General features: G+C 33.6%; 1 protein-coding gene across 7 annotated transcripts in view; it reads right to left on the bottom strand.

Moving 5' to 3' along the window:
* The window catches only part of LOC145684416 (uncharacterized), a 270,639-nt gene that overhangs the window by 50,501 nt on the left and 201,526 nt on the right, over nt 1-18,612 (bottom strand). For 5 of the 7 annotated variants that reach the window (XM_081756755.1, XM_081756754.1, XM_081756756.1 and 2 more), the window contains exon 3: nt 13,981-16,917. The exons of the other annotated variants lie outside the window; for them this stretch is intronic. In XM_081756755.1, the coding sequence (XP_081612881.1) occupies nt 15,918-16,917 (1,000 nt within the window). In that variant the 3' untranslated portion in view covers nt 13,981-15,917. Of the gene's footprint in view, nt 1-13,980; nt 16,918-18,612 lie in introns of those variants that run through there. 7 annotated transcript variants of the gene reach the window in all.

Raw genomic sequence — 18,612 nt, 5'->3', positions numbered from 1 at the left:
ACACCTATGGTGTACGGTATTATCGATGTTCAATTCGGTATTACCGATGTTCAGCATATTTACTGAAGCCAGGAAATCCATATCCTTTTTTACATTATATAAAAAAAATCAAGTAGTGACGGTAATTGTGCAAGACTCTTGCGCAAGAGTCTTGGTCTTGGTCTTGGTCTTGCATGCAAGACTCTTGCAAATACTGCAAGACGAAGACTCTTGCGCTCATCACTAATTCAGTCACCTTTATTGTTTTTTTATATGTTAAGATATCAAAAGAAAGCCGAGAATATTACTGTTTAGCTTTATGTTTGTATTATCATTTACAAATTGACTTGTTGTATAGTGAAAAATGACACGAAAATTATAAAAACCTACAATCATAGTTTTGTGCAGTGGAGTCACTATGCCCTATTTAGGGGGAAGGGGAAAGAAAACAAATTTCATGCAGAAAATACATGGTTTCAAAAAATATAATAGTAAGAAGGTGTACGGAATTGCACTATTGACGAACTTGCATCCAAATGCAACAGAACAGTAAAATTCACACACCAATAATTTTGCAACTTCACTGATCCCTGGTCATTCTTTTGCTACTATATAAGTAGGTACCTTAAAATGTAGCTCACGCAGCAAATTTTAGACAAGTGACTTTAAATCCTTTTTTTTAACCTTGTAATACTACTTTAGGCAGAGCAAAAGTAGAAAAACTGCTGAAAAAGAAGCTTCTATAAAAGTAGTTACTCTGAGAAACTGGTTGATTGAAAAGGAAAAAGCAAAATTGTGTGTTTATATCTTAACGAGTCTTTAAAATATTACAATGTCCAGTTAAGTAACAATACAAAAATGACTATAATGCCAAAAATATACACGAGTAAAACAGTATCAAAATTATTTTGCCCCACAAGAACGCAAATGTTACCATGTTCTTAATTAAAGATAAACATAAAATACTAAATTCAAATTTAGAGTTGTTGGTAGTCCTTCCCCCCCCGTTCCAAAAGAATCATTGTGATGCCAGTGATCTTGTGGTTCATCAAAGTTTAACATTCACTGAATCTGTGATCCCTCGCATATTAAGCATTTCTCTTAGCATTGCCATAATTATATTCTGAACATTAAGGAACACGTCCGGTTACTGCCTGTTGAACAAGAATTTCACATTCCAAAAAACTAGAAGACAATCCATGTAGGTTTTCACCTAGTGGATGCTTTTAAGTCCTATTAAGATGCTCCATCCTACTCTTTATTTACCACGATTGCGTTATGTTTTTACTGATATCGAATGCTAAGTATGCTTATAAACAATGACAAATGCAATAAGGGCACATGAACTAAAAATATTTGTTCCACTCACCTCGTGCTTTCTTCTGATATATCTTCCTATGCCTTCGGGATAAACTGCACCAATCGATGAGACAATCACAAAAACCTGCGTTGAGTTCCCGAACTCTACCTGTTGGTAATGGTAAACTAGAAAAAACCTGACTAAGGAGCAAGCTTTTTTAGATTACCATTACCAACATGTAGACTTCTGGAGCCCAACGCACGTTTTTGTGATTGTCCCACGGAAGCAAGCAGTGGATCCCGATGGCATAGGAAAATAAGATATACCAGAAGAAGACACGGGGGTGAGTGAGAATTGTATTGTATTATATTTATTTCGTCTTTTTTTCATACATTTAGCACTGTATTACAATGCATACGAAGTGGACACGTCATTTATATATGAATACAAAAGTAAAAAAAAAAAAAACAATAATAGTGAAAATTACACACACGAGATTAATAACTAAGCCTTACTTCTTACATCTTATTACACTGTACATTTTACATGACATCATTGTTAAAAATAAACTTAGGAATTATTACTTGCAGTGTATTTAGAAATCCTCCAACAAATATCTAATGATAAAAGCGAGTAATGGCATTGATTTACTGTACATCATGTAACATTTCTATTCACTTAGCAGTTCATGTATTCCTCTACTGAGTAAAAGCAATGTTGTAATAAATATTTCTGTAGTTCTTTTCTAATTTAGCAACAGAGGCCTGAGTTTTTATTTCTTTCGGAAGTTTATTGTAAAGCATGATACCCGCGTATTTACACCCTTTTTCATATAATACTGTTCTGTGCTCTACAATAGAAAAGTTTTGTTTGTTTCTTGTACCATGATCATGTTGCTGTTCTACTCGCGTAGGGGCACCTTGTAGGTGTCTCTTTACAAATATCAATAGATTTAACATATTCAAACAGGGTACTGGAAGTATACGAAGTTTTTTAAATATTGGTTTGCAGTGATCTTTGGGTTTAGCAGTTGCCATCATTCTTATTATTTGTTTCTGTATCGTAAAAATTATTTTGGCCTTGTATGTATTTCCCCAAAATATAATACCATATATGAAATTCGATTGGAATAATCCAAAGTAAATTGTTTTCAAAATAGACTGTTTTGAAACATTTTTAAGTACTTTAATTGCGAAATATATTTGGTTTAATTTTTTGCTAAGGTTAGTTATTTGCACGTTCCAGGAGATTTTTATCTATCCAAATTCCTAAGAACTTAGGTGAGTTTACGTATTATATTTCGTTATTTTGAATTACAATGTTCCTAGGCTGTACATGTTTGTTGCGCATGTGATGAAAATTGATTGCTTGTGTCTTTTCAATATTTAATTTAAGCTTATTTTCTTTAACCCAGTCAGATAGTTTACAGAGGATTTCGTTTGCACTACCTTCAACAACCTCATTTGTTTCTTACCTTTTACTATAATATTAGCGTCATCTGTATAAAGTAATGCTTCTCCTGCAGCAATATTACTTGGTAGGTTGTTAATATATACCAAAAATAATAGTGGTCCTAATACGGATCCTTGTGGCACTTCACCTGTTATTTCTTGTTTCTCTGATATGTAGTATGTAGCTTGGTTTGTATCCCTGTTATTGTATGTAATTTCCACTACTTGCTGCCGATTTTTCAGATACGATTGAAACCATTTGGATGCAACGAGTGGAATATATATGCTAAGTATACTTAATTTATTATTTTATTGAATTGAGTGTTATCGGCTCGCTCGGCATTTGTGTGTATGTGTTTGTTTGTTCCGCGATAACTCTCATAAAACTTAGTAGATTTTAATGAAATGTGGTATGTGGATTCCTTTAACGTTCCCATAGAACCTCGGTTTGGTGTTACAATCCATTAAGAACAAGCGGGAAAGGTAAATTCAACCCCATGTTCCAAATTTCAGTATATGGATATAATCAGTTTGCGTTGTGTTATATTTATTCGATTTCGACAAAGCATAGCGTATAGTTTCTCTAGAGGACTGCGATGATCACACCTTGAGGTTGAAATTTGCAAAGAATCAAGGAATGCATTTACTCCCTCTGAAAAATATGTTCCGCTATAATTGCCGTTTTAAAAAAGTTTGATTTTGACCGAAAAATGCGTATTTCTTGAAGCTTTCAACTCAATACCCCTGGATGGAGCACCGAGCGAAGCAGCTCAACTGGTAGAGCGTTCGCTTTGCATTCGAAAGGTCGTAGGTTCGATTCCCGTTGCCGTCCATCCTGACAGGTTTTTCAGAGCTTTCCTCAGTCCTACCAGGCAAATGCAGGGATGGTACCTCCTAACGAGGCCCTGGCCGATACCGTCCCAAATCCTTTCTATTGTTATTGTTGTTAAATATCCAGTATTAGATGGCCTCTGAGCTGTATCTAGTGATTGTTAAATCAAACAATGAAGAATAAAAAATTGGCTCCTCCCCTCCCATGGATTAAAAATCCCTTATAGCTTCCGTAAATAATATTCGATTTTAATATAATTTTATGTATATATTCTTTGCGGCTTTCCCACTTTTCTTAGTGGTTGATGTTAAAACCGTTAAGAATGAACGATGGATTTACTCCCATGCTTTAGGAGAACAGTGCTTCCCCCCTCCCAATTGAAAAATTCCTTATAACTCCCGTAAATAATATTTAATTCTAATAGAATTTTATGTATGTATTTTTTGGGGCTTCCACGAAGGTGACCAGAATTTTTACTTGCAAAAACGGGACGCATAGGAATCGGCGACGGGGGGTAAATATCTGACTTCCAGGTTGCATTTTGGGACTCACTAGTGTTTTCAATTATAAAATACACAAGTTAGAGTATCGTTTCTAACTTAAGTACTATCCAACAGTACTTTCAACTAATAAACTACTTACCTCATTATTGAACATCCGTTATTCTTTACTATATCATCTATGGTGACTTTCACTTGTATTTTTGGGATGACTGGATCCTCTTTAACAGTTCTTTGTTTGCATTCAACAGTTTGTAGAAATTATTACAAGACTGATCAAAATTGATTTTACTGGTCAGCACAGCTTTCAATGTATGTATGGACAGTTGGGATTTCTCACTTGTCCACAAAACATTCATGTGCAAGAATACACGTTCAAATGGATCATTAGTCCCGGGTAAACAGAGAAGGAACTCTACAACTTTTAGAAGATTTGAGTACGGTACGGTAGAACAGAAATGGGAAAATACTTCTACCCAGAACTTGTCAGGAGATTCTCAATTTGAGTTCCACTTAGTCAATAATTCTGATGTCAAGTATTCTTTTAAATACATGCAGTCGTCGTAAAGAACAGTAGCATCAATCTGAACGAAAGGACTGTTTTCCTGAATAAAGTCTACAGTTTCTGTATATCCAGCCAACATGGTACACCTTTAAGCGTAATCTAACTATATTGCTTCAAAAGTTTCAAGGGCTTTTATTCACTTATCTAAATATTCAACTGCAGTTTGATAGAAAGTGTGAACATACTAACGAATCTTAGCTCCTTTAGAAATGAAACTCCCCCTATCCAAATTCTCAAGAGTTTTCCTCGAAGCTACTGAAATAAAGCAATCTTGATATTTTGAAGCTAAATTTTTCTTTAAATCATATAAAACAAAAATTACCTCAAAAACTGTAAATGTTTGACCTTGTATTTTGTCTACTGCGGAATAGAAAGGTGATGGCTGATGAAGTAAAGCCATGCTTGGAACATTCAGAAGTACCAGACACAGCTGAACCTTCCCAATGAGTGTCGGTACGAAAGAGAGTAGAATTTGCATTGACCATTTATATTTTGAATAATAATTACGGGACACCTGGGTCACTGTTGCTTAAAAACGGGACATTTAGGCGTCCCGTTTGAGAATCAGAAAAAAAACTGGACAGCGGTTGAGAAAAAGGGACTGTCCCGGCTAATACGGGACGTCTAGTCACCTTGGCTTCCACACATTTTTTAGTGCTTGATATTAAAACCAATTAGAATGAAGGACGACTTTACTCCCGTACTATAGGTTAATATTTTCCTCCCCGATTAAAAATCCCAGCTAACCGTCCTTAAAAAATAATTTTAATTCAATATGGAACATTTTTTTAGACGTTACGATAATCAACACTGCTTCGATTTAAAATCATTCTAGAACGATAATTAACTTTTCTTCTTCTGCCCCCTCCGTCACTTCCTTACCTCCAAAGGTGTGAAAAATCTCTTCCACGGTTCCTAGCTAAAATGTATATCCTTTTGAGAAAGTATGTTGTGTATGTTTATTTAGGATATCACACACTTGCCAGTGCTTGAATATGAAATCGGTCAAGAATGTGAGATCATTTACTCCACCGTACTCTGTGATTTAAAAAAAATCAGTAAGTTTTGTAAATCATGCGTAAAGCGGAATAAATCGATGATTAAAAATTCAATGTAACAACACTTATTTTCCTTGGCAATTAGAATTAGTTACCTTTTATTCCACCTTAATTTCCACTCATCAATCATCATGGGCTCATCCATGATTATATTAAACAATATTTGTTTTTTACGCATCCTCATTGAATAAATGTTTCATCTATCTATTAAAATGCTACACTACCAATTAAGAGCGACCAAGCTCTAACCTATAACCTTAGCTTTGAAACCTTTGTTTTAAGGTTATTTGTGATTTCACGTTTATAACAAAGACAAATATTTTTAAAAGAGTGTACTTTAAATAAATTACTTAAAGAAATATTTTTCAAAAAGTTTATCCTTTTAAATTATTGTTCGAAGGCCTTTGCCTTTAATAAGCCTTCTTCGAAATAAATGGAAATGAATTGTGCTGCCATCTTTGGAGCTCTTTTAAACTACTCTTATATGTTTGTGGCAATCCTTTCGACAATGAGATCTCGGAAACTACAGGCTCTATAAAGATGACGTTTTCACTGATCGATTGCAAATTTCATGTAGATTTTCCAGGTCTAATTGAATATTAAAAAAAACATGGCCACTATTTCTTTATTACATTTTTACGGGTACATTGGAAATGTTGAAATTTAAAAAAAAAGAAACTCAAGCATCACATCCTAAGCATTATACATTCCAACATTACACTGTTGTATATAGGGGTTGTATATGTTTCAGGCGTTTGTTTCATGGCCAAATAATAATGGAACAGGAAGGAGATTCATTTCTGCAGTCTAAGATGAATCTTTTTTGAAGAGTGTTTTGCCCAATGAACACCATATATAACTGACATTATAATTAATTGTGTATGCAATGTATTTGCTTATTACATACTGCATGCAAGAAGAAAGAAAACACTGGTCATACATGAATTAGAAACTCCAACCGGAAGTAGGCTCAAATCTTGCAAACGGTGCGAGATATTGAGAAAAATAATCGAAAAAAGTCTCCCCTGGGCTTTTTTAAATCAATACGTGTTTCAGTTGTGTCTGCAAAGGGACATGTACAGATGTAAGGAATGATAAGGAGATTTATGCTGATATGCGAATGATGCGCTGTGTAGAGAGCGCAGGTTTAGCTATTTTAAAGAAAAAACACACAAATCAACTCATGTCACATTTCCAACCTTAACGATTGTAATCTGATGTCAATCCTGCAAACTATTATATTTGATACAATTTGATTGATTTGTCTGTGGCTTTGATTAAGTTCAAAGTCGAACCTGAAACACACACACACACAAAATTAGGGTATGAAACCTGTTTATTAATAATACTTTATATATAACATGTTCTTCACAATTTTAAACTTAGGGTTTTGTAGTTATGATCCATTTATATTGTATGGTCAGAGGTGAAAAACTTCTTATAATGAAATTTGATTGTTAAATCATTGCTTTTGGCTCAAAATTTAAGATTTGAAACCTGATATGTAATTGAGAGACCTTTAGAATTTCACACTATGTCTTAGGGTTGTAGTTACAAAATATATTATAACGTCATTTGTGTAAAAATATAGGACTTAAAAACTGTTAGGTATTTCGTAAAATCGGATGATAGTAAGAACAGAATTCACATTTCTTAGTTGCAACTCATAGTCCAAGGTCGTTGCTGGAAAGTTGTTATCTGTGCAGTCTGACTGACTAATCATCTTCAAATCTGATTGAAATTTTAAAAACGTTTTAAAAATTTTGTTTGAATATTTTAACCTTAGAAACACTTTTCGACCAGTGTTTGATTTTCTAAATTAATAGTTGATTTCTATGTCCTTAAGATTGTAGACATAATTCATAGTTTAATGTCACTACGGAATACTTAAAATTTTAAACATGAGACTTAAGAATTAAACCGACTGAAATTCAATAACAACAATTTCACACACTGAACTTTAGACTCAAATCATAGTCTAAGGTGTTTTGTAAAAATATATTGTTGGTGCAATTTGATTTATTTATCGCCTTCTAAATTTTCAAAAATCAGTTTATTTTTCTTGTATCACTTTTTTTAAGATTTTAAAACCCTCTGATTAAAACGTTTAAAAATTTCTGAATTCTTCTTACCGCAATATATCTATATGTACATGATGGTCTTGGTGAAGAATGTAGGTAAGATATAAAATGGAATCTAGTACATAATAATATAATTATTAATTCTGGTGCATGTCGAACAAAATTTTCACACTTTCAAATTTACTTACAATTCATAGTGTAAAGTGAATGCCGACAAGTTATTGTTGGCCGATACATGATTGGCTGATAGCTTTCAGATCTCTAATGAAATTTTTAAAAGGACCTGAGAAGTTGTTTACATTTTTTAAATGAAGGTTAAATCATTTTCTTTTTATTGTTTATTTTTATAGTTTCTGAGTGTTAGTATTGAAATTACTACCGACAGTGTAACGTAACTGATAAAAGTTTATTCTCTGTGCAGTTTGATTGGCTGATTATTTTCAATTTAAAGAAATGAGTTGAACTTTTAAACTAGAATATTACGTAGTATCTAGTGAGTATTTTTTTCTAATTGAGCAATATGAAATGGGATCAAGTTTACACTTAGAATTTTGGTTGGATATCATCTATGATCATTTGAAGAAATTTTATCATTACTTAAATCTGATTGGTTGATCACTTTCAAATGTTCAGTTTTGCATCACGGTTTAAGAATTTTTGGTATTGAAGATTTTTAAAACTTAACATTATAGTATTGACTCATACTATAATGTTAGTAGTGGAAAGGTATTCTTGATCACGTTCAAATCTTTGGTTAAAATTTTCTAAAACATTTTAAAAATTTTCTTACCTTTTTATACGCTGAAAATTTTTAATTACTACTTTAAAATTTTTGCCTGAAAAATTCACTGAACATAGGATTGGAGTTGACGTCTCTTAAACATTGTGTAAAAAATATCTCCTAAGCATATTGGTGTAAAATTTTAAAACTTAAAGCCATATAGGTAATAAAAAATCAAAACAACTTTTTAATTTGAATACTTGTGTTTGAAACTTTTAGTTTTAAACAAAATTAGTAATTGCTTTTCTTATGAAAATATTTTGTTTTATTTTTTGTCCATCCTGCTTCGAATATTAACAATGTCTATGTAATGCATCCTATGACAGATAATTGAAATTAGTCTAACTCCCAAATATAATACTATTTATTTTGAAAATGCTGCCCTTGAGAATAGCGTTTACGAAGATGCATACGCTTTGCACCTCAATGTCAAATTTTGGAGTAGGCATATTCAGTGTGTCCTGACGTAGGTTTTGATGTATATCTTGTGATACCGTTCTATCCAAAGGTTTAGTTCACACAATAGTGTGAGTACCATATAGAAATTACATCATATCAAATGTGTATATCAATCACGTATACTGCCCGATGACTGAACCGCATTAATTAAGCTGTGGTAAACTAATTAGTTATTCCGGTATATAAACAAGGAAGAAGTACGTCGTTTTCAGCTCACCGGTTACTGTTCGATATCAGTAGCATCAATACTCGTACTGCATTGGCGACATGCTTGGGATAAACTGTCGCTTTCTCTGCTACAAGGTAACTTATGACTCATTTGTGCCATACTATAGTTTGTGCTGGATGCAGTATTTGTTAGCATGTTACCTCGTCTTGTTGCAGTTAAGAATAGCATTCATTAAAGTGGAGAAGAACTATAAATTTTATAATTTATTTTTAGTAAGTTTGTCAAGGATTTCGTAAAAATAGTCAGGTGCACTATTTGCCGAAGAGATATCGCATACCATGATACCCTACCCTCAGTGACTGCAGCAACGTTTTATGTATAGCATCTGCATTTATTCTTGATCGATGTAGTCTTTCTGCCTATTAGTCTAAGTTCTCAAGTAAGAATAAAACTCTTTACTGAGACACAAATTATCTAGTATGCCGACCGTATTTCTATCTCTTTGGTAAACAAGTTGGAATAAATTATTCTTTTAATAGTATATTAGCCTTTCAATTCTTTCATGGACTCTATTTCGTACCAATCAAGACCTAATTTCATCCCAGCCTTTTGTTAGCCGGTTACAAAATTTAGGTTTGGTATGTAGCAAATACGTAGAAAAGCATCAACTAAAAACTAATACGGTACCTGAGTACTCAATGTGCTGAGGATATATGAGATGTGCGATATAATGATCACACTGAATCTGCAGAGCATTGCTTAATTTTAAGACGTGTCTCCCAAACTAAGGCTGTACATTCCCGCAGCACACACCACTACTTAATTCTCTTAACTATGTAGTCCTAATAAACTATACGTCCCTTATTTGTCATATGATTGATATTTAACATTTTAATTTGCTACTTTCCCCTTCTGTTTACTAGCTCAACATCTTTATGTTTGTTGTACGTTTCTCATTTCTCGCATTTAATCTTTTGATCTATTTCATGTTCGCTTTTGCGTCTCCTGATTTAAAATTTTCTCATAAATTCCCGGAAGTTAGAAAAGTAATGTTTCGAAAGCTAGTTATGATTCAAGTAAAAATAAATCCTTTTATTTATAATTAAGACAATTAATTATGTATTTCTGTTAAATTTAAGCGAAATACTAAGCGCCGTTGGGTTTCATTATTAAGTACACGTAGGTGTTTGCCTAGGATTCTTTGTTCGTTCATGTTCCATCTTCTCTGTTCGAAGGGCCAAATTTGAATCTCAGACACGGGAGCTAATATTCAAAATTTGTTTTATAAATGTGTTACGCGAAATTTTTTTCGTTGATTTTGGCCAATTTGTGTCATTGACCGGTATCAGAGGTTTCTCTAACAGACTGATATAAACAGTTTTTTCATTATATGTCCTTCAAAAAATGAATACGCCCTAAAATATTTCTTTTGGAATTGTTTTAACAAAAAGTCTCATAACTTCTTGATCATTAAGTTACAGTTGCATTTGATTTGAAATTATCGAAAATTGTAACAAATTGTTATTTATCATCTATTGTGAATAAGGACACGTCAGGAATCATTAGAATCAGGATTTAGATTTCTGGGATTTGGGCATTTAAGGCCATTTAGTCCATTATGTTTAGCGGATGTCTCTCGTCGAGCACACTATTCGGGGGAAGGGAATGAAGAAATAATGAGGGAAGGAAGTAAGCGGCATGGAACCTATAATTTAGGCACTACCCCGACATTTTCCTGGTGTGAATGAGAAAAACCCAGGAAAACCTCATTTAGGTTGGCTGGCCTGAAAAATCCTTTACACATTTTCGACCGAGTGCCGCACTAGAAATCGAATTCGGGGCCGCTCGGCGTCAAGGCAAAAACATTAGCGACTTCACTACAGGAACCACTATCGTGCACCTAACTTGTCGCCAACACTCGAGGGGTCACAGTTATTTGTCAGTAAATGTTTCTTTGTAATTAGTTTATCAAATATTTTTTAAATAAATACCACGGTTATTTTTAGTTTATTTTTCTTCAATTATTTTTAATAGGAACTGGAGAACGATACAGAACTATTTGCGATGTAGTTTAGCCATGAGTTAAAATTACATAAATATTTAAAAAACAACCTTAAATAGAAGATAGCTAATCTAACAGGTATTGGAAAGTAGATTATATACTAGGAGGTTTCAAAAGCAACGTATATTAAATGCTTCAACTGACAATTTTAATAACTAAGTTAAAACACATTATTAAGTGCAGAGACGATAGTTACACTAGTTTACCATAACGGAGCATGAAACTTATAGAAGAATGAACCACTCAACAGTTAAAGCAAAAACTTTTAAATGAATAATGCTTAACATCCTTATGTTCTAAACAGAAACTCTCAATGCGGTCTTTCATAGGAAAAAATACTGAAGAATACACCAGTCTACTACCGTGTTCGTAAATCATTTTATTTGATGACTGTGATTGCATTTACAACATGATTTCATCCTAAACTATGCGCCGTTGTACTAGTACATCTTTTAGGATATGAGTTCATTAAACCTCTATAAGTTTTCTAACCATATTAAAAAGAAGTTTGAGTTTTTGTGTAAATACTTTGAATTACGATTCTTCACAACATAGTATTTGGATTAGTAATTTATCGTCTTTCGCGTGTCATAGACTGTAACCACTCAAGGTGCTGATATCTAGATACACAGTCTGCAACATAAAATGTAGAAGCAATGAGGTGTATACACTGACTTTGTGAAATAATTTTTTTAGTAACTTTCTGCTGAAATTTAGTAATATTGTTAACGTACGCGAATACCTTAGAATGATGTCGTCGGAGAGGTTTCACGATGACGCAGTTAATAACATTATTCTCTAGTAGATAGCCAGTAATGTTCATATTCTTCGCTACACATCAAAAGCATTTTATTTTCTACTCAGGAAAAAACAAACGTACCTCCAAATAGTTTCTTCTGTCTTCCTCAGAGACAACGTAATCCTCGCGCAATCGACACAACTCAAGAAACGAAACATGAAATTCGTTCTTACTCAGATTAAGAAGAATGTCAATGTTGCAATCATCACAGAATAAGAGCCAATGTATCATTTTTCTCTTGTATCATGCCTCCCAAGTTTCCTCTACGATCTATAAGTTACTAAAACAACTAGACAGATATAGAAATTGCTATGAAGTTCCCCCTGCACATGACAAATTTTACATAAAATGTTGCAGCATCATTATCATTCTTGCCGTAAATCTCATCCAAAAATGTTTCATCTCACATAGCAGACTAAAATTCATAATCATCATCTGCGGATTCACGGGCATCATTCTCTTCAGGATCATAAAATATAGAACTCTTTGTGATAGCGTCATACACGACAGAGCACTGCTGCAGATCTTTGCATTATTCTTCCTGTTTCTCTTTAGTTTATTCGCAAGAAATCTGAGAGCTGCTGCAGGCACATTATTCTTCTTAATTTCCAAAAAATTGCTTGGGAGCAAGCATTTAAAGTTCAGAGAGTAAGTCTTTTTGCTTCTGAAATCTACCTCTGACATGTAGCAGCTGTGTTCAAAATTTTGTTTTAAGTTTTTCTTTTTTTTATTCTGAATAAACCGTATTTACTTCCTTCCCAGTTCATCTGCGACAAGCTCTTCCGGCATTTTCTTCTTTGCGATTGTTCTGGGCGAAAAGCGTTCTTCTAAACTAGGCTGCGCAAGCTGTTGATATATCTTCTCACAAAATATTTTTCTATTTTGGTAAACCATTAAATAGACATGTTCTTTGGGCTCTATTTATTCTGAAGCTGCTGCTGCAAATATTCTAGAAGCTCCAGACCGCAATGTAGTCCAATCCGTGAGACAGGAGTTATTTTCAAAATGCCCCGTTTCTGCAAACAATTTTTGATACACATAACAAACTATTACAATTCTGTCCATTTATTCAGCTAAGCCTCAGCTTAAAATATTGATTTCGGATCAAAGCTCATGTCCTCTACATCATTTAGAACAATGGAAATGTAAGAAATCTTGATGATGAGCTGGATAGATTTATGGTATTTATGCTGGCGAAAAAAAATTCCATGTAAACATTAAATCAAAAGGTCCAGTGAATTATTCTAAAAACAAACTGTGTTTTCTGTCCTAAACGAACTTGATATTTAGAGTACAAAAGTAAATACATTTTTAGGAATGCGCTTTTTTTTTCATTTTTGAGTTATCAAATATGGACCTAGATGATGCGTAAGCACCCATAAAGAGAAAATCAGCCTGTGATAAAATATGGGTCCAGCTATTAACCAGGCCCCAGTTTGCAGCGATGAAAGGGCCCCAATCGCCCAATCTAATGATAAAGAGTCCCAGTTGCTCAATGTAATGAAAGAAGTGCCGAAACTACACAATATAAAGAAAAACTGCCAACATAATGAAAATGATGACAGAGACATAACTGCTGAAGAAAATGAAAAAGAGACCAGAACCTCAACTGCTTAATGTAATGAAAGGGCCCTCGACTGCTCAATATATTGAATTGGCCTAAGGTCCCAGGCAGAAACTAAATCAGTTTCCAAGATCAGTTTAAAAGATTATAGTAAAAGACGGGTCTATCTACAAATCTAGTAACACAAGGTCCCTATTGAAAATTTAACTTACTGATGGGGGAGCGGTAGGAATTGACAGCATAATAAACAGTGATCTACCTTATCATTTAGCTTTCTTGTGTTTTAGTTTTCCCTGTTTCTTCTTTTTAATTAATCTTTTTCACAGAGGGCCTAGGCCTCGAACGCGGCTTAACGGTCCTGCGCAGTCCGCCTCTGCAGAAAGACACAAACTACGTTGAAATAAATTTTTGGTATCCCAGTAATATCCTAGAAGTTTCATAACGATATCTAATGCACTAAGAAAAATGTTAACAAATTCTCAATTCTATTTTAAAATATCTCAATTACTTTCAAGTTAGAGTAAAAGGTATACTCCAAATTTCAACTGTACTTCCAATAATTATCAAAGTGAAACTTTCTATAGTGCGTTGTGTGGGCCAAAGATTACGGCTGTTGGTACGTATGTTTGAATGTATCCTATAAAAGGGAAATTATAGAGGAAAAATGGTGTATTTTCTGAATTTTACCCTTAAATTATATTTAAAATTTTCTATGGACGGAAATACTGCTCCCAGGCAAATACAAATTATCTTAAAATAAACTTTGGTACACCACTTATAAGTATTATATTGATATACAAAAAGCAAATTTTGTATTAAAAAAAATATGCTAAATAGAAAAGTAAAAAGAAATCAAGAATTAGAAGCTAAACTTGAAATTTTCGCGCTCCCCCTAATTACATAATTGTAACAATTCGTTGTTGATTTCGTTATGTAAGTACTGGTGTTCGACTGGCATAAATTGACTTCAGTGGGTACGTATAGGTATGGATTTAAAAACCTACATTTCGATTTTCTTTGACCAGAAAAGAAAATTTTAATTTCCTTTAGTTCGCAACACTGATTGTGAATTTCTCCATATGGTTTAAAAGATCAGGTGTTCGTGTCAGCTCTATACTTGAAAAGTAAAAAGTAGATATCTCTAAAATGAAAAAAAAAAAAAGAAAATACTGAAAATAAAATCAAAAACTCTAGATTCTTTTGGCTTAGTCTCAAAATTGAAAGGGTAATCCGAAACTGAAAAAAAATCATCAGGATAAACTACTATGTAACCATATTTGATATAGAAGAAAAATCCACATATCTTAATTTGTGTTTTCAGAGGAAAGGATCAAGCAAGTGCTACTGATATTTTGTCCACACTGACACGAAAGGTTTAAGAAATCATACTCGAAAATAATGTCGTGTATTTAGCAAAACTAGATTTTTCACTAAATCCATTGCAGCATTTCCTAGAAAAGCGAAGTTCCTCACTTGTACGTCAAAGTGTTTACCTAATTGTGGTCCTCGAATAAGTCTTTTCTCACACTCGACAGAATCGTTATGCTTTCCGAAAGTATTTATAAGCTTGTGTTCAGCCAAATGGAGCTTCGTGTGATGCAATATCCACATTCTTTTTATGTTGAAGTTTATCAAGCAAGCGCAGTATCATGCGTTTAAATAAACTTGATATTTTAATTTAAATCTTTTCCTCTATTTATTATAAATATAGACTTGATCCCATGTATATTCTAATATGCATGAACACACATGTCATGTTCAAATACTTTTCTCACTTGCGTCAAAAATTTGGGGTTCTTTAAATATTTTAATAAGTTTGTGTTTATCCAAGTCAGTATTTTTTGAATTCCATGCGGCAATCATTAAATATGTGAGTTACTATTTGTACGCAATGTGTTGAAAAAACTAAGGATTTCAGAAAATTTGTTTTCATGTTTATTAAACACAAAATGCTCTTTTGTTAAAGGAACCACGTAAAACTTGTCTAACTATAAGTAACTTTACAACAAACCCGTTACATTATTTAATTTAATTGCAGGTGTTACACCTGTTCCACTATCATACGTATACCTAAAATTTTATAAATAGTGTGAGGTTTCACTCCTATATGGTAAAATACGTCTAACCAAACTAGGTTGCATGACGTCTGTTCCCAGATTCATTACAAGTAAGTGAAATAAAAAAAATGCGACGACACATATACGATATTTGACTAAATATCTTTCCACATATATTAAAATTTAAGGATTCTGTACCGTATATATTACTAAATGCTAACCCAAACTAGATTTAATAATAAATACGTTAACGCATTAAATCAAACATGATATTTTATCTTTCTATGTCGTAATATGTGTGCAGCCAAATATTTTTTTCTAAAAAATGCTTTCCCACATTGATCACACTTGCAAGGTTTCTGATCCATATGTAACTCCAAATGTTTAACCAAACTAGATTTTGTAGTGAATTTTGTCCCACACGAATCGCAAGTGTAATGTCTCTCACCCGTATGAACTAACAGATGATATGTTAAATGTGATTTTTGACTAAACCCTTTCCCACATGTATCACAAGTGTGGGGTTTTTCTTTCGTATGTACCAACAAATGTTTACTCAAACTTGATTTGAAACTAAACCCTTTCCCACATAAGTTACAAATATGAGGTTTCTCACCTGTGTGGCTTAGCATGTGTTTCATTAAATTTGATCTGTCAGTAAATTGTTTCCCACACCGATCACAAATGTGAGCTTTATGTCCACTATGTAGTAAAAAGTGTCTAGCCAAACTACATTTTGCACTAAATCTCTTTCCACATTTATCACAAATATGAGTTTTTTCTCGGGTACGTATTTGCAAGTGTTGATCCACAATAGACTTATCACTGGATCTCTCGTCAATTTCATAACGAATATCACGGTTCTGTTCTGTGTGTTCCACCATGTGTCTTTTCAAATATAATCCTTTACTGTATCCTTTTCCACATTCATCACATATGTAAGGTTTCTGTCCAGTATGCACCAACATGTGGCTGACAAGTTTAGCCTTTACAGAAAATCCCTTTCCACATTGAACACAACTGTGAGGCTTTTCTCCAGTATGAAGGAGAAAGTGTGTAGCCAAAGAAGACTTCACACGAAATTTCTTCCCACACTGATCACAAGTGTGAGGTTTCTGTCCTGTATGCAATAACAAATGGTTACTCAAATTAGACTTTGTGGAAAATGTCTTTCCACATTCATTACAGGAGGAAGTTTTTCGTTCTCGCGTTCTTGAGGTAAGGGTAGTCTGACTTGTTGGGAAGACATGTTTATGACTCCTGAAACAAATTGGTGTAAGAATGAAACTGAAATTGTACAACGGGTCGTATTACGCAAAAGAATGTTAACGATTTTATGTGATACACCTATAATAGAGAAAGAATTGGATTGTTTGCCAGTATTCTAATACCCGCATGCCCAAACACACTTATACCTTGTTAATTTACAAATATACTTGATGGGTGACACCATGTAATTATTCAGGAACATGATAATTAATATCCATTGCCTCATAATATGGTCATATAACTACACAAATATGTTTACTGATGGTTTGTTCTCATTACAACAAAATAATCTTTTCATAGTGTTTTAAGTATATTTCTCGAGAGGTATGCAACACTGAAGTTGGCACGGGTAAACGTTCTCGTAAGGAGCTATTTGACTAATGTGTGGTTACGGCTACACAGAATACATTTCGCAGTTGTATGTCTCGTAAAACGAAACTGCCTTATATATATATAAAATAATGAAAATTGAAGCTAAAAAGAATTTAAAATCAAGAAATAAATCTCTCTTTGAAGCGTTCGAAGCATATTTTAAGAAATGCGATGGATTAAGACTGGAACACATGTTGAAATTTTACCTAATGTTCCGTATTTCTCTAAAGCACGTAGCGTGGTTACTCGAAAACACGTACAAGAAGTCTACATATACTCTAGTCTCAAAAGGAAGGCATAAGTATGTCTTTCGGACATACAAATCTATTCGATAAATATAAAAAAAATAAGTTCATGCACAAGAAAATGTGCCATAGACAAAGAAGTAAATCCCTGGAGTCGATTAACCCATTTAGTATGAAGGAAATCGTAGACTCGCAGTGAGAAACCTACTGCATTAACTCACTAGAAAATCATGGTTTACAGTTTACTAGCTTCGACATCAAAAAAGCTTTGCAGAAGTGCTATGCATCGGCGGCCGTAACTTAATTGGACAAGGAAAATTAGGAGAATCACGGGAAAACTCCATAAATTCACTCCCATCTACTTTCGCTTTATTTTCTAGTGTTCCCGACAAAAAGCACATAATCCAAACGTATCTTGAAACATACTACACGGGTTAAAAGATGGATGTACCAAGATCCGTTTAGACATACGGAATAGGTATGAGGAAAAATGTTTTAAAACAATACGCTCCGTACATACCAAGAAGAACCTATGACCTGACCTAGAGATTATATATATATATATATATATATATATATATATATATATAAACGCAGCTATTTATCCTGATATGTACCACATTCGTTACAGAAGGATGCAAGCATTTCTAACAGCTACTATGCTACAGTTATAGTGGGATAAACCCACATTGCTCTCCAACACTCTCATGTCTCACACACACCCTTTTGTTGTCATAATGTATGTTCCGTCTGTTTTAAGGATATACCTCCTAGTATTTTGCAAGAAACATATTAATTGTATACTCCTTCCAGTGTGCGACTTACCAGCGGGATGAGGGGGATATTACCGTCTGAAGAATTTAGTGTCTTCCGCAGGCTTTGAACTTCATCATGTTAATTTTCTGAGTTGTGCATTTTATCCAGCGTAAAATGTCCTTTAATTCGCACACTGAATCCTCCCGGCGCCAGTGTCGCTTCAGAGAACACACAACTTCATAATAAGGCTATTTTGGAAAGCATTTTTGCGATTTATCCCCAATTTACCTCTCCACTTATCACGAAACAATAT

Source organism: Thermobia domestica, chromosome 4 (assembly GCF_964235325.1).
Source record: "Thermobia domestica chromosome 4, izTheDome1.hap1.1, whole genome shotgun sequence".
Lineage (NCBI taxonomy): Eukaryota > Metazoa > Arthropoda > Insecta > Zygentoma > Lepismatidae > Thermobia > Thermobia domestica.
This window is presented reverse-complemented; position numbering and strand designations above follow the sequence as displayed.